Source organism: Piliocolobus tephrosceles, chromosome 9 (genome assembly GCF_002776525.5).
Source record: "Piliocolobus tephrosceles isolate RC106 chromosome 9, ASM277652v3, whole genome shotgun sequence".
Taxonomy (NCBI): Eukaryota; Metazoa; Chordata; class Mammalia; order Primates; family Cercopithecidae; genus Piliocolobus; species Piliocolobus tephrosceles.
The window spans coordinates 61,279,088-61,302,644 of NC_045442.1; the positions used below are offsets into that span (position 1 = coordinate 61,279,088).

The following is a 23,557-nucleotide window of genomic DNA, read 5'->3' on the forward strand; positions in this document are numbered from 1 at the left end:
AATATCCCCCTGGTCATTTCTGATTGTGTTTATTTGAATCTTTTCTCTTTTCTTTTTTTTAGGTGGGGGGCACAGACAGCAAGTTTATTTGGTGAATGCTGATGGCAAACATCATCCAAGAGAGACAAGATGGGAAAGGTGCTATGACAAGATTGTCTAGGGAGCCTTCAGGAAACATAAAAAATCCAACACAGGGAAAAGCATGGGCTCTGGGGAGACTGGGAAGGTCCTCAGCCATTCGGCACCATGCAAATGAGCTCTTCATAGTTAATATAACCATTGTTGTCCTCGTGCCCTGCCACCAGCATCTCTACTTTTTCCTCTGTCATCTTCTCACCCAGTGTGACAAGAACATGTCAGATTTCAGCACCCATGACAGTGCCATTTCCTTCCTTGTCAAAAACTGAAGTCCATTGACATAATCCTCATAGATGCCCTGGTCCTTGTTTCTGGCCACCACCATCGGCAGCATGGGCAGAAAGTGCTCAAAGTTTAGCACTTTCACATTCATTTCACCACTCTTGGGATTCCCCAGGACTTTGGGTACCTCAGTGTTGGTGAAGTTCTGGCCCAGGGCCCTCATCATGTTCCCACACTGGCTGTACAGGATCTTGCCATCACCTGTTTAAACAGCTGGAAAGCCTCCTTGAACTCTGCAGTGTGGTCCTCAGTGAAGTCACACATCTTGACTGCTCCTCCTTTCTTTTTTATTAGTCTAGCTGGTGTTACCAGTCTCTTAATAATTTTTTTAAAAATAAGAAAACAGCTCACAGATTTGTTGATGTTTTGAAGGGTTTTTCATGTCTCTATCTCCTTCAGTTCAACTCTTATCTTGGTTATTTCTTATCTTTTGCTGGCTTTGGGGTTTGCTTGCTTTTGGTTCTCTCATTCTTTCAGTTGTGATATTAGGTTGCTAATGAGATTTTTCCAGCTTTTTAATGTGGGCATTTAGTGCTGTAAATTTCCCTCTTAACACTGTCTTAGCTGTGTCCCAGAGATTCTGGTACATTGTATCTTTGTTCTCATTAGTTTCAAAGAACTTCTTGACTTCTGCTTTAATTTTATTATTTACCAAAAACTCATTCAGGAGCAGGTTATTCAATTTTCATGTAATTACATGGTTTTTAGATAATTTATTAGATTTGATTTCTAATTTCATTGCACTGTGATCCAAGGGTTTGTTTGTTATGGTTTCAGATATTTTGCATTTACAGAGGAGTGTTTTACTACCAATTATGAGACTAATTTTAGAGTAAGTACATGTGCTGATAAGAAGCCAGTATAATTTGGTATTTTGGGTGGAGAGTTCTATAGATGTCTATCAGATTCATTTGATCAAATGCTACATTCATCTAATCAATATCTTTGTTGGTTTTCTGTCTTGATGATCTGTCTAATATGGTAAATGGAGTGTTAAAATATCCCACTATCTTTGTGTGGGAGTCTAAGTCTGTTTGAATGTCTCTAAGAACTTGCTTCCTGTATCTTGGTGCTCCTGTATTGGGTGCATGTATATTCAGTATAGTTAGATCTTCATGTTGAATTGAACCCTTTACGATTATGTAATGTCCTTCTTTGTCTTTTCTTATCTTTGTTGACTTAAAGTTTGTTGCATCTGAAACTAGGATTGTAACCTATGTTTTTTTCCTGTTTTCCATTTGCTTGGTAAAGTTTTCTCCATTCCTTTATTTTAAGCCTATGTGTGTCATTGCATGTAAGATACCAATGGGTCTTGATCTTTATCCAGCTTGCCATTCTGTGCTGTTTAATTGGGGGCACTTAGCCCATTTACATTAAAGGTAAGTATTGACATATGTGGACTTTATCCTTTCTTAATGGTGTTACCTGATTATTTTGCAGACTTGTTTATGTGGTTGCTTTGTAGTGTCATAGGTCTGTGTACTTCAGTGTGTTTTTTTCGTGCCTTATAGCGATCTTCCCTTTTCCTACTTAGTGTTTCCTTCAGGAGCTCTTGCAAGGCACATCTTGTGGTAATGAATTCCCTCAGCACTTGCTTATCTAAAAAGGATCTTATATCTCCATTGCTTATGAAGCTTAGTTTGGCTGGATGTGAAATTCTGAGTTGGAATTTCTTTTCTTTAAAAATGTTAAATATTGGCCCCCAATCTCTTCTGGCTTGTAGAATTTCTGCTGGGACTTTGCTGTTAGTTTGATGGGCTTCCTTTTCTAAGTGACCTGACCTGTCTTTCTAGCAGCCTTTAACATTTTTTCTTTCATTTAGACCTTGGAGAATCAGATGATTATGTATTTTGGGAATAATCTTATATTGAAGTTTCTTATAAATTTACACGTACATTAACCATATGACCCAGTAATTCCACATCTAGATATTTAAGCAAAATAAATAAAAATCTATATACACAATACTAGTTTTACAAGAAAGATCTCAGTGGACGTATTCATGGTAAATCTAAACAAAAATCCAGATGGTCACTGACAGGATCAAGCACAAATTGTGGTATATTATTAGAATGAAAAAACATTAAACAATAAAAAAAGAACAAACTACTGAGGCTTGAAGCATGGATTAATCTCCAAAACATCATACTGGGTAAAAAATACCAGACACAAAACAATGAAAATTAAATTATTCAGTTATGGCAGCAGGCATTGCTAATCTAACTTGATAAAAAATTAGAACAGTGGTTACCTGGGACCAGGGTTTGTAGTGGAGATGGAGAAGAATAGGAAGGAAGCGTGGTTTGACTACAAAAAAGCACCAGGAAATTTTGTGGGGTAATGGAAATATCCCATATGTTGACTTTGATAGTGGTTATACTGATATCTTATATATACATATATATATAAATGTTAAAACTTTTTGAACATTTTAATTACCATCTGTGCATTTCACTGTGTGTAAATAATGTCTGATTTTTTTAAATTGAAAAATTAAATAGGGGTTAAACATTTTAGAATATAATTTATATTCAGTTCACTTGTAATATATGTCTTCAAAATTTTCCAGGATTAAAACTCTGGACTAAACAGAAGACAATAATAGTATATTGCAGTAATTTTCTCAGATATTCATTTTATTTTATTTTATTTTTTCTACTGATAAATTTAAATAGTCAATACATAAGATGGTTATTCATTATCGGTGGCATTCTTTTCATCTGTAAACCTATGAGATATACATTGATTAATGTTCAAAGATATCTGGATGACTTTGGACCGACCCTAGCCAATCAGTGGTGATATCCAGTGATCAGCATGATTGCTCAGCCTATAATTCATCACCTTGAAATATACAGTACATGATGCATTGCTGATTTAGTGTCTCAGCCACTTCAGCACTTCTTATCATCACCTAAGTGAATCTTGATAATTGATAGAGTGAAAAAGATTGAAAACCGTGAAGGATTAATCTCACAGAACAATTATTTTTAAAAATATAGATAATTCAAAATTTTCATTTTAAATTAATATACCTAATTGAATTTTCCTACAAATCAGCTTGATTGGTTTATACATTTCTCACTGACTCTACTCATATTTTTCTCTCCTTCCTTTATGTAGTCATGAAAAAAGAGCTATATTGCTCTGAATAGAAAGCAATAAAAAGGTTTTAAGGTTTTCTTCCACAAAACTTACATACAGAGGCAGTATGTATAGTCACTAAGAGTTGTATCACCCAGCCACACCACTTACACAATATGTGTGACATTAGTTAATTTATCTAACTTTCTGAACCTAATTTCCATCACAATTAAGATAATTAAAAGGTGCCTACACCATAGAGTTGTGAGAAACTGCATGCTTAGTCCAGTGCTTAATAACCTTTAAGCACATAACGCAGTAAATATGTACGTTTATTATTTTCTGTGGATTTCTTCGTTTTCAGGTTTGCAGAAAGCTCTTCTGTAATATAAGAACACCAATCCGAATCAAAGATTTACTGAGAATATTGATGTTAAATTAGATCCTTCACACATGAAATAGATTAAACAATATTTTTGCTAAGACAAGCAAAGGCTTAAATGAAAATCAATGGAATGAGTAGTTTCCATACATTTCCTGGTCCACAACAATCACTTCTGCTCTGTTTACTGATGATTCTAAACTATCATTGCAGGGCAATTACTGTATACAGTAAATCTTAGTTCCTGTAGACGGCAATAAATGTTTTTGAATAAACAAATAGTTATACAGAGAAACAATAAAAAAGACTCAAGGACTATGTGTGTATGTGTGTCCATGTATGTATGTATGCATGCAGGCATGCAAATGTATGTGTATGTGTATATAGTTTGGTTTTGCTGAAATGAGTTTGGTGTTAATAGTAAAATTCAGAAAACTGGGGCATCGACAGGTTGATTGATATTTTGAGGCTCTGGATTTTGTCCACACTATCCAAAGGTAACATATTTTACTGCAAATTATTTCAAGTATTTATAACATGGTGAAATAATCTAAATGAAAGTATATATTGTAAAATTGTAAAAATATGTTAAAATTACATGCCTAATTTTTGACTATCAAAAGTGTGACTCTCAATATTTAACCTGTTTGCTATAACTATAATGTTAAACTAAACTTACTTATCTTTTAAGAAAGACCATTAGCTAATTTGATCAGAAGAATACTATCAACACTGGGTAGCAGAAGTTTAAAGCATTTTACAAAGACCCTCACAAAAATATTGTGCAGTGGACAGAAGGATTTCTGAATTTTATAGCTACAACAATAGTCCATATGTCTCTCTTATTTCTGGACTGCCTCCACTTGCATATGACAAAAGCATACAAAATCCAATATGGGGAAAATATAAATTCTTTTCCTCAACAAAACCATCCAATTTTCTCATACACACATAACTATCTATCCAGTTACCCAAATGAGAAACTTGGTATTTATTCTAGATGATCTTTTTTCTCATTTATCCAATGACATAAAGTAATTTCAGGCAATTTTATTTTGCAATAGTGTCTGCATTTTCCCTTTTCTATTTCCTTTTTTCTCAATCTCGTTCTATCCCTCATCTTTCTTGCCCATATTTTTATTGCAAAAATAATTGGATAATGTTTAGTACTGACTTATACTCAATTACAAATAAAACTTCTTCCCAGCAATGCAATTAAAATGTTCAAAAGTTTAAAGTAATGTATATAATTTATAATCTATTTGTATGAAAATTAATACACAAACATATTTGTGCCTTGTGTGTGCTTATCTTCATTGAAAAAATATAGAAGGACACATATCAAACTGATTACAGTTACTTGTGAGAAGAGAAGTCTACAGATAGCGTAAGTAAAGCAATGTTTCTAGCAGAACTCTTTATTTATCTGTGTCATGTGAAAGTTTTTACAGTAGGATATACATTCTAGCCCCTTAACTGATATTCAGTTAAACAGTTCACTGGATTAGCTGAAGTTTTTTCTTTCTCACACAATCACATTGAGTTATGGCCGTAACAGCACCCTGTCTTCTAATAGGTCATTCCTTTGAGCGTGAGCACTTTTAGTTCTGCATGTTGACTCGTGTACTCACCAACAGTCACCTGTCTTTCCAGCAGTTACCTGCAATTGAATAACTCAACTATATATTATGTTAAGATATAATATGACTGCAAAAAAAGAGTTGCTTCAATGAAAAAACAAGTTAAATACTCTGAAAAACTAAAAGAACAAGTGTTGTTAAGACATTTCTGTCAAATTTGGGATGAGTGATTCAACTAGTAGGAAAAATGTATGGACATGTAAAGGAATATTCCAATCTTATCTGTGGATTACTCATATAGAAATACATTGAAACAGAGATCACAGACTATTATGAATATGTATTATATGGGTATCTAAATGCAGGTCTGCACAAAGAAGAGGGCTTGAATATACTCCTAAATTTGCAGAATCAAAGTACATTTATATTTTGACAAGATAAAGTGTTTAATGTACATGCTTATTTTTTTATTTACCTCTAATTCTTTCAGCTGATGAGCAGACTACTATTCCAAACCATGTTAAATAAAAGCAATTATGAAATAATGATTATTTCAGCATGTGAAATCAATTTTAGAAATATATTGATTGATAATACATGCTCAGCTTATGAATTAAAGCATGCACAGGCCTTATTTTTAATAACTTGATAACATGTATTTCATTTACAATTAATGGAAACTTCAGTGGGAAAATATCAGAATATTGAGGAAAAATGACAGAATTGAAAAAAAATATATTTTGAAGAAATTATATTTATTGTCTTTGATTCCTGATTTTGTTGATTTTAATTTGGAAATAAATTATGTAATATGTCTACATAATAAACATAGAACCTTATTTTACGTGAAAGAATAAGAGCAGAACATTTAAATCTATGTTTACTTTATTTTTGTTATTTTATTTTGAAATAATTTTAGACGTACAGAAAAGTTATACAGACAGTTCAGAAAATTTCCATATTCCATTAACCCAGCTTCACCCAATGTAAAAACTTACACACTTATCATATAACAATTATCAACACTAAAAATTAAATTGCTAAAATACTGCTAACAAAATTAAATGCATTATTTACATTTTGTTAGTTTTTCCAATAATATGCTTGTTCTGTCCTATGATGAGTTCAGTATACTATGTGTATTTAGTTCGGACTTAAAAAAAAAAAAAAAAACTTTTCTTAGGTTTAAGGCTACATGTGCAGGTTTGTCATATATGTAAACTGCATGTCCTTGGGCTTGGTGTACAGATTATTTCATCACCCAGGTAATAAGCATAGTACTCGATAGGTAGTTTTTGGATCCTCACTTTCTTTCGACAATCAGTCCTCAAGTAGGTCTTGGCATCTGTTGTTTCCTTCTTTGTATCCATAGGTACTTGATGTTCAGCTCCCACTTGTAAGTGAGAAAATGTGATATTTAGTTTTTTCTTCCTCTGTTAATTTACTTAGGATAATGGCCTACAGCTCCATCCATATTGCTGCAAAGGATATGATCTCAATCTCTTTTATGGCTGCAGAGTATTCCATGGTGTGTATGTGGTATATTTTCTGTATCCAGTCTATCACTGATTGATTCCATGTCTTTGCTATTGTGAATGGTGCTGTGATGAATGGTGCATGTATCTTTATGGTAGAACGATTTATATTCCTTTGGGTATATACCCAATAATGGGGATTGTTCGACTGAATGATAATTCCGTTTTAAGTTATTTGAGAAATTGCAAAACTGCTTTCTACAGTAGCTGAACTAATTTACATTCCTAACAGCAGTGTGTAAGTGTTCCCTTTTCGCCACAACTTTGCCAACATCTGTTATTTTTGGACTTTTTAATAATAACCATTTTAACTGGTATGAGATGGTACCCCCCTGTGGTTTTGATTTGCATTTCTCTAATGACTAGTGATGTTGAGCTTTTTTTCATATACTTGTTGGCAAAGTATATGCCTTTTTTTTTTTTTTTTTTTTTTTGAGATGGAGTTTTACTCTTTTTGCCCAGACTGGAGTGCAATGGTGCGATCTCAACTCACTGAAACCTTCGCCTCCCTGGTTCAAGCAATTCTCCTGTCTCAGCCTCCTGAGCAGCTGGGATTACAGGCTAATTCTTGGTATTTTTAGTAGAGATGAGGTTTCACCATGTTGGTCAGGCTGGTCTCGAACTCCTGACTTCAGGTGATCCACCCGTTCCGGCCTCCCAAAGTGCTGGGATTACAGACGTGAGCCACCACATCCAGCTGTGTATGTCTTTTTTTGAGAAGTAACTCTTCATGCCATTTGCCCACTTTTTGTTTGTTTTTTGCTTGTAAACTTAAGTTCCTTATAATTCTGAATATGAGACCTTTGTCAGATGCATAGTTTACATATATTTTCTCTCATTCTGTAGATTGTCTGTTTAATCTGTTGATAGCTTCTTTTGCTGTGCAGAAGCTCTTTAGTTTAATTAGGTCTCATTTGTCTTTTTTTTTTTTTTTTTTTGAGACAGGCTGGAGTGCAGTCACACAATCATGGCTCACTGCAGCCTTGACCTCCTGGACTCAATCAATCCTCCCACCTCTACCTCCCGAGCAGCTGGGACTAAAGGTATGCACCACCACGCTGGATTAATTTGTGTATTTTGTGTAGACATGAGGTTTCACCATGTTGCCTGGGCTGGTTCCAAACCCCAGGGCTCAAGCAATCCACCTTAGCCTCTTAAAGTGTTGGGATTATAGGCATGAGTTCCCACACATGTCCCAATTTTTGTTTTTGTTGCAATTGTTTTTGACATCTTCATCATGAAATCTTTGCCAGGTCCTATGTCTAGGATGCTACTTCCTAGGTCATCTTCTAGGGATTTTATAGTTTTAGGTCTTATATTTAAGTCTTTAATTCATCTTGAGTTGGTTTACATACATGGGGTGAGGAAGAGGTCCAGTTTTAATCTTCTGCATATGGCTAGCAAGTTTTTGTGCATCAGTTATTGAATCGAAGAGAGTCCTGTCTCCATTGCTTGTTTTTACAGACTTCATCAAAGATCAGATGGTTGTAGGTGTTCGGCTGTATTTCTGGGCTCTCTATTCTGTTCCATTGGTCTATGTGTCTGTTTTTCTACCAGTACCATGCTGATCTGGTTACTGTAGCCTTGTACATAGTTTGAAGTTGGGTAGCCTGATGGCCTCAGCTCTGTTCTTTTTGCTTAAGATTGCATTGGCTATTTGGGCTATTTCTTGTTTTTATATGAATTTTAGAAAATTTTTAATTCTGTGAAGAATGTCATTGGTGGTTTGATAGGAATAGCATTAAATCTATGAATTACTTTGAGCAATATGGCCACTTTAACAATATTGATTCTTCCTATCTAAGAACATGAAATGTTTTTCCATTTGTTTATGTCACCTCTAATTTATTTGATAAGTAAATAGAGGTTTTTCACCTCCTTAGTTAGCTGTATTCCCAGATATTTTATTCTTTTTTTACCTCTTGTGAATGTGATTGTTATTCATGATTTGGCTCTCAGATGTGTTTGTGTATAGGAATACTATGAATTTTTGTACATTGGTTTTGTATGCTGAAACTTTGCTAAAGTTCTTTATCAGATCAAGACACTTTTGGGCAGAGACTATGGGGTTTTCCAGGTATATAATCATATCATTTGCACAAAAAATAGTTTGACTTCTTTTCTTCTTATTTGGATGCCTTTCATTTATTTTTCTTGCCTAATTGTTCTGGCCAGGACTTCCAGTATTATGTTGAATAGGACTGGCGAGAGACAGCATCCTTGTCTTGTAGTGATTTTCAAAGGGAATGCTTCCAGCTTTCATATTTTCAGTACGATGTTGGCTGTGGTTTGTCATAGATGGATTTTATAATTTTGAGCAATGTAACTTCAATGCCTAGTTTGTTGAAGGTTTTTAACATAAAGGGATGTTGAATTTTATTACAAGCTTTGTCTTCATTTATTGAGATAACTGTGGCTTTTGTTTTTAGTTCTGTTTATGTTAAGAATCTCATTTACTGATTTGCCTATGTTGAACCAACCTTGCATCCCAAATGTAAAGCCTACTTGATGACGGTGGATTAGGTTTTTGATGTGCTACTGAATTCAGTTTGCTACTGTTTTGTTGAGGATTTTGGCATCTATATTCAACAAGGATGTTGGCCTGGAGTTTTCTATTTTTTTGGTGTGTCTCTGCCAGATATTGGTACTGAGGTGATGCTGACTTCATAGAATGAGTTAGGGAGTAGTCTCTCTCTCCTCCTCCATTTCTTTGGAATAGCTTCAGTAGAATGCTACCAGCTCTTTTTTATATGTCTGGAAGAATTCAGCTGTGAATCTGTCTCATCCAGGGCATTTTTTTGTTGGCAAGCTTTTTATTACTGATTCAATTTCAGAACTCATTATTAGTCTGTTTAGGTTTCTTCCTAGTTCAGTCTTTGGAGTTCGTATGTGTCCAGAAGCTTGTCTTCTTCTTCTAGATTTTCTGGCTTGTATGTATAGTGGTATTCGTAGTAGTCTCTGGGATTTTTTGTTGTATTTCTCTGTGGTCAATGGCAACATCCCCTTTGTCATTTCTAATTGTGTTTATTTGACTCCTCTCTTTTTCTTTATTAATCTAGCTAACACTCTATCTGTCTTATTAATTTTTTTCAAACAACCAACTCCTGACTTCATTGATCTTTCGTATGGTTTTTCACCATAAAGACAGAAAAATGCTGTAGCATTTTTCAGTATAGTATGCTTTATTTAAAAATGCTATTCAGTTTTACAGATGTATCTATCACATTTTATTTATATTTGGATCCATTTTTAAGCATTGTGTATTTCCTCTTTTGGGCTATTATAAATAAAGCTATTGTAAACATTAATGTATACATTTTGTATGAACTATGTTTTTATTTCTTTTGATTATAGACATAAAAAATAAATTTCTGGATAATATGATGCTTAATATTTTGAGAAATTGCCAAACTGATTCCAGCAAGGCCACATCATTGACAATTGTGGGGCATTCCCATCATTTTCCATCTCAATTTCCTTTAGTTTCTCTCTGATTTTAGTTTTCTCTCTGATTTTGGTTACTTCTTGTCATATACCAGCTTTCCGATTGATTTGTTCTTATTTCTCTCATTCCTCTAGTTGTGATAATAGGTTGTTACTTTGAGCTTTTTCTAATTTTTTGATGTGGACATTACTGCTATAATTCTCCCTCTTAATACTGCCCTAGCTGTGTCCCGTCCCAGAGATTCTGGTATCTTACTAATTTCAAATAATGTTTTGATTTCTACCTTAGTTTCATTATTTATCCAAAAGTCATTCAGGAGCAGGTTATTTCATTTCCATGTCATTATATGGTTTTGAGCAATTTTCTTAGTATTGATTTTTATTTTCCTTGTGCTGTGTTCAATTGTGTTTGGTATGATTACAGGTTTTCTGAATTTGCTGAAGATTGTTTCATGTTTGATTGTTGTGTGGTCAATTTTAGAGTATGTGCCATGTCCAGATGAGAAGAATGCATACACTGTTGTCTTTTGGTTGCATACTCTACAGATATCTATTAGATCCATTTGGTCAAATGTCAAACTCAGGTTCTGAACATCTTTATTATTTTCTACTTCTATGATCTGTCTAATACTTTCAGTGGGTGTTGAAGTTTTCCACTATTTTTATGTGGTTACCCAAGTCTCTTTCTAGTTCTTTATGAATCTGAGTGATCCTGTACTGAGTGTGTGTATAGGATATTTAGATCTTCTTGTTGAAATGAGCTCTTTACCGTCATGTAATTTGATCTTTGCTGGTTTAAAGTCTGCTTGTCTAAAATTAGTATAGAAATCCCTGCTTTTTTCTGTTTTCCATTTGCTTGGTACATTTTTCTCCATCCCTTTTCTTTGAGCCTATAGGTATCATTGCATGTGAGATGGGTCTCTTGAAGACAGCATACTGTTGGGTTGTGCTTCTTTATCCAGATTGAAACTCTATACCTTTTAATTGGGACAATTAGTCCATTTACATTCAAGGTTAGTATTGATATGTGCAGATTGTTCCTGTTATATTGTTAGCTCTTTATTATACAGACTTGACTGTGTGATTGCTTCATAGTGTTACTGGCCTGTGTACTTAAGTATGCTTTTGTAGTGATTCCTTCCCATGTTTAGTGTTCCCTTTAGGACCTCTTGTAAGGCAAGTCTGGTGGTAATGAAATCTCAGCATTTGCTTGTCTAAAAATGATCTTATTTCCCCTACATTTATAAAGTTTAGTTTGGGTATGAAATTCTTGGTTGAAAATAATTTTCTTAGTAATTCAAAAGGTAGGCACAATTTTACTTCATCTCTCTTTAGTCTCCTGTTAGCTGTAATTTTTATTTTTTTGGCCTTTTCTTGTCTTCCATAACCTTAACACTTGAAAAGAACTAGTCAGCTGTTTTGTAGACTAGGGCTTACCCATATTTTTATCATGATTAGACTGAGATTATGAGTTTTAAAAAATTACAAAGATGAAGTGCTCTGCTTATCATATTATGTCAGTGGTACAGAATATCAACATAATTTAATCCTGGTGACATTAACTTGAATCACTTGGATAACATGTCATCTACCAGGTGTTCTCCATTGCAAAGTTACTGTTTTTCCTTTCCATTCTCTGTATGTTAAAAACAGTCACTAAGTCCAGTTTGCATTCAAGAAAAGGGGTATTTAAGTCCACTTGCTAGGGGGAGAAATACTAAATTATCTGTGGACCTAGGTGGGCAGATCACAAAGTCAGGAGATTGAGACCATACTGGCTAACACAGTGAAACCCCATCTCTACTAAAAATACAAAAATTAGCTGGGCATATTGATGCACACATGTAGTCCCAGCTACTCAGGGGGCTGAGGCAAGAGAATCATTTGAACCTGGGAGGTGGAGGTTGCAGTGAGCCAAGATTGTGGCACTGCACCCAAGCCTGGATGACACAGCAAGACTTCATCTCAAAAAAACAAAAACAAAAACAAAACAAACAAAATATTTTGTTCCTTCTTAACGTTTTTTTCCACTAATTTTTGCATTTTTTATTTACTTTGCCTGCAGCATCTATTTCTGTGGTTCTTTTCTCCGTTTATAATTTGGAATTATTTTGTAAGAAATAATTCATCCACATTTCTTTACGCAATCAGTCATTTATATCAGTAGAATCATAGATATTTACTTTAGTCTATGGTCATAATCTAATATATAATATTTATTTCACTTTCAAATTCTTCTAACATGAGCTGTTAGGAACTGTTTCTAACTGGTTCGTGTATTTTTTCAGCATGTATCTGTTCTTTCATTTTCTGAAGCACTTTCTTTAGACCTTTTAGTTTTCTGACATTACAAAATGCCCTAGGTTCATCTTATATTTCCCTTTTCCCACTCTACCTAAAACTTGCCATTTCTCCAAGGAGCTCTGGCTTTTTTCCCAAAAAATTGTATTTGGAAATCAAAATCATAGGTTTACACAGCTATCTCCTAGTCTAGTCTAGTGTCACAGGGTTTATTTTACTATTACTTTTGTGGTTATTTGTAGCTTCCTTCTCTGACAGTGATTATCTCATTCTCATTATCTACAAATATTTACTTATTCTTTCAACCCTTGTATACAAGAAAGATATTTTCAGAATTGTTATTCTGTAAATATGTAAGAAATACATTTAACAACCAGAGTACAGTGTTTTTGTAGAATTCTTTTTGTCTGTGGAATCAAGTCGAACACAATATTCCAAAGTGACTCAGATCAGCTATTTTTTTCCAGCCCCTTCAGTGTGGTTATGTCATCCTTTTACAATATAGCTAGAATAATTTGTCACAGTCACATGCCACCTTGAGTTTCTCGGACTTTCTGGTTTTATCGTTTGTTTGTTTTTAATTTGCACATAGTAGGGTTCACTCTTTATGTTGTACAGTTCTATAGAGTTTGGCAAATGCATAGAACCATGTATCCACCACTATAGAAGTTTGCACAAATGTTCTATTATCATTAAAATTTATCTGTGTGATATCTTTGTAGAAAACGTCTCTCCCTTTCCCAATCTTGGCAACCACTGAATTTTTTGTATTGTTCTTATAGTTTTGACTTTTCTAAATGTCATATAAATGGAATTTTTAAATATATAGATTTTTGTGTCTGGCTTCTATTATTTACCAAAATACATTTTGAGTTACAATTTTCTTGATTCAATCAATGATGTGTTCCTTTTTATTTCTACTTGTATTCCATTTTGTGAATATACTCCAACTTGCTCATCTGCTGAAGGATATCTGGGTTGTTTCCAGTAGTTGGTGACTAAGAACAAAGTTGTATAAACATTCACCTGGGCCTTTTTAAACCGATGTATTAAGATGTAATTCACTCACGTAAAGTATAAAATTTAACAGATTTTAGTATACTCAGAGTTGTACAACAGTCTCCACAATCCATTTTAGAAAATTTCCATCATGCCATAAAGAAGTGTCATGCTCATTAGTAGTCACTCCTCATTTACTCCTAACCACCCTGCCCTAGGCAACTACGGATCTACTTCTGTCTCTACGGATTTACCTATCCTGGACATTGCATATAAAACGTGGTCCTTTAAGTGGCTTTTTTCACTTAGTATAATGTTTCCAAGGATCATCCATGCTGTAGCATTTTTCAGTATATTATGCTTTATTTAAAAATGCAATTCAGTTTTACAGATGTACCTATCACATTTTATTTATATTTTGATCTATTTTTAAGCATTGTGTATTTCCACTTTTTGGCTGTTATAAATAATGCTATTGTGAACATTCACGTATACATTTTTGTGTGAACATATGTTTTTATCTCTTTTGATTATAGACATAAAAAATAAATTTCTGGCTCTTCCCTTTTGTGGCCATCGCCGAAGCGGGAGCGGCCAAAATGCAGTTTAATCCCTTTGTGACTTCCGACCGAAGCAAGAATCGCAAAAGGCATTTCAATGCACCTTCCCACATTCACAGGAAGATTATGTCTTCGCCTCTTTCCAAAGAGCTGAGACACGAGTACAACGTGCCATCCATGCCCATCCGAAAGGATGATGAATTTCAGGTTGTACGAGGACACTATAAAGGTCAGGAAATTGTCAACGTAGTCCAGGTTTACAGGAAGAAATATGTTATCTACATTGAACGGGTGCAGCAGGAAAAGGCTAATGGCACAACTATCCACGTAGGCATTCACCCCAGCAAGGTGGTTCTCACTAGGCTAAAACTGGACAAAGACTGCAAAAAGATCCTTGAACGGAAAGCCAAATCTCTCCAAGTAGGAAAAGAAAAGGGCAAATACAAGGAGGAAACAATTGAGAAGATGCAGGAATAAAGTAATCTTATATAAAAGCTTTGATTAAAACTTGAAACAAAAATAAATAAATAAATAAATTTCTGGGTGATATGATGTTCAATATTTTGAGGAACTGCCAAACTGATTCCAATGCAGCCACATCATTGACCATTGTGGGACATTCCCATTATCTCTAAGACATTTCCATCATTTCTGTATGGGTTACACTGGAAGATTCAATTCTGTTAACATATCAATTATTCTCAATTTAGTATATAGATTAACGTAATTGTAATCCAAACTTCCATCAAGTTTTTTTGTGATTTTTAAAAATCTGATTATAAAATATATAAGAAAAAATAAACTAGGATAGCCTTTTTTTTCTTTTTTTAAAAAATGAAAAAGAAAAAGTTGGAGAACTAACACTTCATAATTTTCAGATTTACTGTGAATCTATAGTAATTAAGAAAATGTGATACTGGCAAAAGGATTGCACATAGATCCATGAAACAGAATAGAGAGCCAGGAAATAGACCCAGCCAAATATAGCCAACTCTTTTGTAAAAAAGGTGTAAAGAAAATTCACTGAAGGAAAATTGTCTTCTAGACAAATGACAATGAATAAATCGCATGTCCATATGAAAAAAGGGAAAAAGAAAAGTCAACCAATACTTCACATCTTATACAAAGTTAACACAAAATAAATCATAGCTCTAAAGTCAATATGTAAAAGTAGAAAACTTCCAGAAAAAGAAAAATGTTTGCAACTTTGTGTTTAGCAATGAGGTACAGATACAACACCAAGGCTATGATTTTTAAATAAAAATTTGATAAATCAGAGTTTATTTAAACGTGTTTAAGTCTTGCTCTGCGAAAGGCACAGTTAAGGCAATTCAAAGGCAAGTCACATGTTGGAAGAAAATGTTAGGAAATATGTTACAGAAAAACATCATATTTTTAGAATCAACTTTATGAATGTACAATTTAAAGATCATATCATTCAACCAATGTAAATGTAAAATTAAATGAATTTTAATAAATTTCTAGATTTGTGCAACTATCGCCTCAATCCAGCTTGATAATGTTTTTATAAACCCCCAAATTACTCCTAGCCTTTTGCATTCAATCCCTACTCCCATCCCCAGTTCCAGGCAACCAGTTATCTATACTGTCTCTATAAACTTGATTTGTGGGGGTGTTTTTCATTCTTATTTACATAGGATATTTTTATAATATATAGTCTTTTGTATCTGGCTTATTTCACCTAGCATAATGTTTCTGAAGATCATCCATCTTATGGCATGAATCTGTAACAATATTTCAATTATTTTTATTGCTGAATAATATTCCATCCTATAGATATAGCACCTTATGTCTATCCATTCACCACTACCACTAACTTTCACTATATAAACTTTGTATGCCTTTTGTTAAATTTATTTCTAGTAATTGATATCTTCTTACACTATTAAAAACAAAAGATTTTTTAATGGATTTTATTTTCAGAATAATAGTTGATAATATATAAAAATACAATTGATTTTTCCTGTTTCATGATTAATATATAAATATAGATCTTATATCCTATGAGCTTGCCAAACTGTTTATTGACAATAATAATGTTATATTAGATTCTTTTGGATTTCCTATATAAAAGATTAGGCTATGTAAGAATAAAATGAGTTTTACTTCTTTTCTTAAATTTGAGTGCCAGTAAGTTGTGTTTCTTTGTTGTTGTTGTTTTCTTGTTGCTTTTGCTTTATTACATGTGGTAGACTCTTTGGTGCAATGTTGAATAAAAGTGGTAAGAACAGACATCCTTAGCTTGTTCCACATTTGTCTTTCACTATTAATTATGGTGCTAGTGATAGGTTTTTGTGGATTTCCTTTGTCAGCAGAAAGAAGTTCCCTTTTACTCCTAGTATGTTAAGAATTTGTATTGTAAATAGATGTTCTATTTTTGGTAAATGTTTCCTTCTGAATCTATTGAGACTACCATCTGCTTTTGTCCTTTGTTCTATTAGTATGGTGTGCTACATGAATTGATTTGGGGATGTTAAATCAACCTTGCATTTCTAGGATAAATAATACTTGTTTATTTTATATAATCCTTTTGATGTGTTGATGATTCATTTTGCTAATGTTTTGTTAAGGATTTCTGGGCTTATGTTGTTAAGAAGTATTGATCTCTAACTTTTTTTATTTGTGGGTTATTTAACTGTCTTTCCTTTTATCAGTGTGATCATAAATGAGTGGGAAAATGCTCTCTCCACTTTCTGAAACAGTTTACAAAGCTGATATTATTTGTTTCTTAAACATTTGATGGAATTCACAATGAAGTCTTTAAGGTATAAAATTTCCTTTGCAGGAATACTTTGTTCTAAATTTAATGTATTTACTTGTTATAAATAAGCCCATATTTATTATTGCTTATTTATTTATTTAGACAGATTCTCTCTGTTGCCCAGGCAGCAGTGAAGTGGTGCAATCTCTGCTCACTGCAACCTCCGTTCCCTGGTTTCAAGTGATTCTTGTGCCTCAGCCTCCTGAGTAGCTGGGATTACAGGCGCGAGCCACCACGCTCGACTAATTTTTTAATTTTTAGTGGGCCAATGGGATTTCTCCATATTGGCCAGGGTGGTTTGAATTCCTGGCTTCAAGTGATCAGTGCTCCTTGGCCTCCCAAAGTGTTGGGATTATAAGCATGAGCCAACACACTTTTTCTGCATATGGCTAGCCAGTTTTCCCAACACCGTGTGTTAAATAGGCAATCCTTTCTCCATTGCTTGCTTTTGTAAGGTTTGTCAAAGATCAGATGGTCGTAGATGTGTAATGTTATTTCTGAGCTCTCTGTTTTGTTCCATTGGTCTAGACATCTGTTTTGGTACCAGTACCATGCTGTCTTGGTTACTGTAGACCTGTAGTATAGTTTGAAGTCAGGTAGCATGATGCCTCCAGCTTTGTTCTTTTTGCTTAGGATTGTCTTGGCTATACAGGCTCCTTTCTGGTTCCCTATGACATTTAAAGCCGTTTTTCTAATTCTGTGAAAAAGCCAATGGTAGCTTGATGTGGATGGCATTGAATCTATAAATTACTTTGGGCAGTATGGTCATTTTCACGATATTGATTCTTCCTATCCATGAGCATGGAATGTTTTTCCATTTGTTTGTGTCCTCTTATTTCCTTGAACAATGGTTTGTAGTTCTCCTTGAAGAGCTCCTTCACATCCATTGTAAGTTGTATTCCCAGGTATTTTATTCTCTTTGTAGCAATTGTGAATTGGAGCTCACTCATAATTTGGCTCTCTGATTGTCTATTATTGGTGTATAGGAATGCTTGTGATTTTTGTATATTGATTTTGTATCCTGAGACTTTGCTGAAGTTGCTTATCAGCTTAAGGAGATTTGGGGCTGAGATGATGGGGTTTTCTAAATATACAATCATGTCATCTGCACACAGAGACAATTAGACTTCCTCTCTTCCTATTTGAATACCCTTTATTTCTTTCTCTTGCCTGACTGCCCTGGCCAGAGCTTCCAATATTATGTGGAATAGCAGTGGTGAGAGAGGGCATCCTTGTCTTGTGCCAGTTTGCAAAGGGAATGCTTCCATCTTATGACCGTGCAGTATGATATTGGCTGTGGGTTTTTCATAAATAGCTCTTATTATTTTGAAATACATTCCATCAATATCTAGTTTATTGAGAGTGTTTTGCATGAAAGGCTGTTGAATTTTATTGAAGGCTTTTTCTGCATTTATTGAGATAATCATGTGGTTTTTGTCATTCGTTCTGTTTATGTGATGGATTATGTTTGTTGATTTGTGTATGTTGAACCAGCCTTGCGTCCTGGGGATGAAGCCCACTTGATCATGGTGGATAAGCTTTTTGATGTGCTGCTCAATTCAGTTTGCCAATATTTTATTGAGGATTTTCTCATTGATTTTCATCAAGGATATTGACCTGAAATTATCCTTTTATGTTTTGTCTCTGCCAAGTTTTGGTATCAGGATGATACTGGCTTCATAAAATGAGTTAGTGAGGAATCCCTTTTAGGTAACTGGTTTGAGATTTTAAAAAAATATATACTTATTTAGAGTTAAATTTTTCCACCAAGCACTATTTTAACTGCTTCCAATTACTCTTGATGTGGTGTTTTTGTTTACATTTAATTCCAAATATATTCTAATTCTCCTTTTGATTTTTTCCTTTAACCTATAGTTTATTTAGAAGTATGTCACTTGATTTCCAAATATGTGGGGCTTCTAAGATTTCTTTCTATTGCAGAGTCTAGTTTCATGGCTCTTAGAGAACATTTGCATTATTTCAATTTTTAAAAATTTATTGAGACTAGTTTTATGCCCTAGCACACAGTATATCTTGGAAAATGTTATATGTGTGCTGGAAAAGAATGTACGTGCTATGTTGTAGGAATTGGATAAAGTGTTCTATAAATGTCAATTTGACATCTGTAGAGCAGATCTAGTTAGTAGGTCAAGTTGTTTTATATTGTTGAAGACTTGTGTATCTTTGCTAATTTTCTGTCCAGTTGTTCCAACAATTATTGAAATTAGTGTATTGAAATCCCCAATTACTATTGTTAATTTGTCTATTTAAGCATAGTTTTGAACCTATCTAAAATATGTAATTTGCTTGTTACTTGCTATTAAACTGAATTACTATAATCTGTTACATTTTCCAAATTTTTATATATGCCTATGCAATGTTATGCCTCTTCTCTTTCATTTTAAAATAATCACAAACATAATTGTTTAAGTAATAGTGGAGGTACAGTACAAAGAGGTGTGATTTCCTTTTTATAAAAAATGGACCATATTAGAGAACATTTCCACCTTGATGGTCCATCATTCCAAAATACTTTTGCATGTTTCTCTGTTTCTCTTAGTTATTTACCCAAATAGCCCTAGTTCCTTTTAGTGGGAAATAATATTTAGAAAACAGTGCTTAGAAAATCATATTTTTGAGCATACAGACATTCTTTCCACTCTACTTAGGCTCTGATATTTCACATCAGCCTCCCTGCAATGGACTTTGACTTTGCATGCTGGGTTAACTTACCTTAAAGAACACACTCCTTCCAGTGGTTGGGCTGGACTCTCTACACCAGGTTGACCCTCATGTAGGAATATCAGATTTAAATACAAACAACAGAATGTTTAGTAAAATTTTAATTCATATAAGCTAACTATTTTTGTATAAGTTTACCCCAAGTATTGCCCAGGACATAATTATACAAAGATTTTCAGAAATTGAAATTGAACGGAGTATTCTGTATTTTATTTGCTAAATCAGGCAGCCCTACCCTCATGTGGGTGTCCAGCTCAGCCACCTTTGCTTCTTACACGCTGCTCTGGCCGCCAAGTCGGCCTCCCCATGTATTGTCAAATTTCCTTAGGCAAAAAACAACCATCACTTAACTCAAAATTTCTAAAGTAAGCTAGAGAATCTAACATAGAAGTGTTCTAAAATTATGCATTAAAAATAGAGCAAAGATTTTGTGAATGTGTGATTTTACAGTTTTTTGTACAAGGAGCTAGTCTCTTTAGATTTCTCATCGCTTTCCTTTATAACCTCACCTATGCTCCTGATGCATGGTACTACTCGTAAGTGTGCAGGTGTTTCCTTCTCTTCACATTCTTGTTGCTTGTCTTTTGATAATAGCTGTCCTGATGGGCATGAGGTAATATGTCACAATTGTTTTGATTTGCATTTCTGTGGTGATACGGGATAAAACAGTTGTTACAAGGAGCAGGGTTGGGGCAGAGAGAAAATGAAAACACGGTAGGGTCCAAGGACACAAAGTAGCAAATGTGTAGGATGAACAAGTCTAAAGATCTAGTGTACATGATGAGAACTGTAGTTAATAATAGCATATTGTATTCAGGGATTTTACTAAATGAGTAAATTGTAGCTGCTCTTGCCACCAGGAGGAATAATTGGGTAACTATGTGAGATGATGGATACGTTAACTTGTTTCACTACAGTAATCGTTTTACTATATATATGTGTCTCACACATCATGTTGTATACCTTGCTTATATGTTATATATGTTTTAAATATACACATATACACTAGGGATATACACATACACATATCCCTAGTATATTATATATATCGAACAGGGGCATATATATACACTTACTCAGAGGGGTAACAATAAAATTTAAGTCAATAATTCATACACTCCCAATGGCTGAGTGTATGTTTGTGTGTGTGCACACCCACTGTATGTGTAATTGAATGATGGGTTTGGTAGATATGATTATTTAAATCAATGTTTTACATTTACTGAATTAAGGTAATATGTAATTCTTTCTCTAATGACATAGAGTTAGGCCTATAATGATAAATAAAACATCCACATGGAAATGTAAGTCAGGAAGTTACTGAGATGAACTATCCTTTCTGTAACTTTTCAAACTTTTAGGTAATGTTATACCATGATACCACCAGAAAATGGACAATCACAAATATTTTTAAGTTGTTAATCCAAGTTTACACCAAAGTAAAAAGCAGCCTATCTTTCATTTGTTAAACGCAGAGATATAGTACCTTTAAAATAATCTACTCACATTTAGCATATTTTTTACGTGAAGAAAATAGTGCTGGCCGGGCGCAGTGACTCACGTCTGTAATCCCAGCACTTTGGAAGGCCGAGGGGGGTGGATCACGAGGTCAGGAGATTGAGACCATCCTGGCTAACATGGTGAAACCCCTTCTCTATTAAAAAGTACAGAAAATTAGCCGTGCGTGGTGGCATGTGCTTGTAGCACTTTGGGAGGCCGAGGCGGGCTGATCACGAGGTCAGGAGATTGAGACCATCCTGGCAAACACGGTGAAACCTTGTCTCTACTAAAAATACAAAAAATTAGCCAGGCGTGGTGGCAGGCACCTGTAGTCCCAGCTACTCGGGAGGCTGAGGCAGGAGAATGGCGTGAACCCGGGAGGCGGAGCTTGCAGTGAGCCGAGATCGCTTTGTCACTGCACTCCAGCCTGGCGTATTAATTACCACTCTATTCTTCCACAATGCACCTTGTAGCTTGTCTTGAAGGCTACAACGACAATAAGTCACCTTCTTTTGCTTCTCATTTTTCTCCCTCTCACTGTATATTTTCCTCATTCTTACTGCCCTGAAAAATTGTTGCACCCAATAAACATTAACACTTGATTTTTTTTTTCTAAAACTCATTTTAAGCTCTATTTCCTCAGAAAGGTAGGATACATTTTAAAGTTATAAGGGTTGGCTATATTCATATGATTCTAAATCACAACTCTACCCAACATTTGCTTCTGTTTTCTTTTTTCTTTGACTACCAGCTCAGGTTCTCTGCAGACATAAATGATCTACCATTCTAACTAGCTAATTAATTATTGAGGGCCATGAATATTTGAATACGCTACTTTTTATTTGATATATTCATTCAAACAAGCAAATAATAATTAACCTATCATTCAAAAATCATTTTTCCTGGACTGGAGATATAACCTAATTATAAAGAAACAAAGGTTAACTCCTGATTTATCAAGCGCGTATGGATGTGTTATGCATTGTCAATAAAAGACATTGACTCTTGATTCAGAGTGTAATAATAGTTTCTACAGGGGAGGAAAAGGAAAGCATCATTAATAATTTTTTTTTTCTTTGGTTCCCAATGAGGCTTGAGAGAGAGTTTGTGTTTTTTGACTACAGATGTTTCACTTCAGCATTTGATATGTGAAATTGCTAACATTATTTAAATTTTAGCAGAAGTCTTTCTTGTCATCTTAGGAGGTAACCTCAGTAAAATAATAAAAAGAGGCAGAATAGCAAACAAAGGTTTAGATTTAATTGTCACTTGAAGACCCTTGAGGCCCTGGACACTGTAAAGGTTTCATCGTATATCACATTTCCCTCTTAAATGTATTTTTGATGGAAAAGATAAAATTATTTTTACAACTTGGTCTTTAAAAACATTTTGTCAAGTCTTTATAAGCAAAGACATTCTTGGTAAGCAAAGAAAAATGTGATGTATTTGGAAAGACTGTATTAATAATTAATGAAGTTAGGTACTATAATTATTGAAATGTAATTAAAGTAATTAATTTTCATTGTTAAGTGCTCTTTTGGTATTCCAGAGTAAACATATATTTTTATGTCACTTATTTAGGTGAGGCCCTGAAAAGCTCACTGACTTTAGGCAGTGTTTTTATAGTACCAAATGAATATAACATCACAACATCATTGCCTGTTCTTTATCATTGATGAAAATTACTGAACAGAAAGTCAATGTATTTCAATGTTTAGATTACATCTTGACCAGTATTTAACCAGCCTTTTTTCTACTTGTATCTATGTGGGTTTGTATAAGGTATGAGAAAGACCTGGTCCACACCCTCTTGAAGATCATAATTAATGAGACGAGCTTAACTCAAAATACTAGCATTAATGTAAAGTAACAATATAATGCTATGCACACAGAATAAATATTTTAAAGTGTGGAATTTTATTGCCTAATTATTTTCCTGTGAAAGCCATGAATTTATTAGTAGCTAATTCCATATTATACTGATGCACAAGAATAGCAAATAAAACATGCTTTACATTTACTTCCATAGAATATTGTAACTTGCCATGTTGTGAGAAGGGGTTCATGAAAATAAGACTAGGTAATAAAGCATAATAATTACAGATGAATCCTAAGACATCTGAAAGTATTAAAGGCTGACACACTTGAAAATCTAACAATATATATTGTAAGACTTATGTTTTTTGATGGAAAACCTTTAAAATTCTTGTAAGCTTTGGAAAAGCAGC

At 34.0% G+C, this 23,557-nt stretch overlaps 1 protein-coding gene and 1 pseudogene across 1 annotated transcript; one reads left to right on the forward strand and one right to left on the reverse strand.

The window, feature by feature from the left end:
• Nucleotides 1-230: 230 nt before the first annotated feature.
• Nucleotides 231-684, reverse strand: LOC111537784 (annotated as a pseudogene).
• A 13,646-nt stretch (nt 685-14,330) lies between these two features.
• On the forward strand, nt 14,331-14,782 carry LOC111537782 (60S ribosomal protein L26-like). The gene has a single exon (XM_023204786.1). The coding sequence runs from the start codon at nt 14,345-14,347 to the stop codon at nt 14,780-14,782; it is 438 nt and encodes a 145-aa protein (XP_023060554.1). The 5' UTR covers nt 14,331-14,344.
• The last annotated feature ends 8,775 nt before the right edge of the window (nt 14,783-23,557 follow it).

Bases quoted from the DNA above. Each gene is read 5' to 3' on its own strand.
- LOC111537782 (XM_023204786.1), top strand. From the start codon at position 14,345: ATGCAGTTTAATCCCTTTGTGACTTCCGACCGAAGCAAGAATCGCAAA.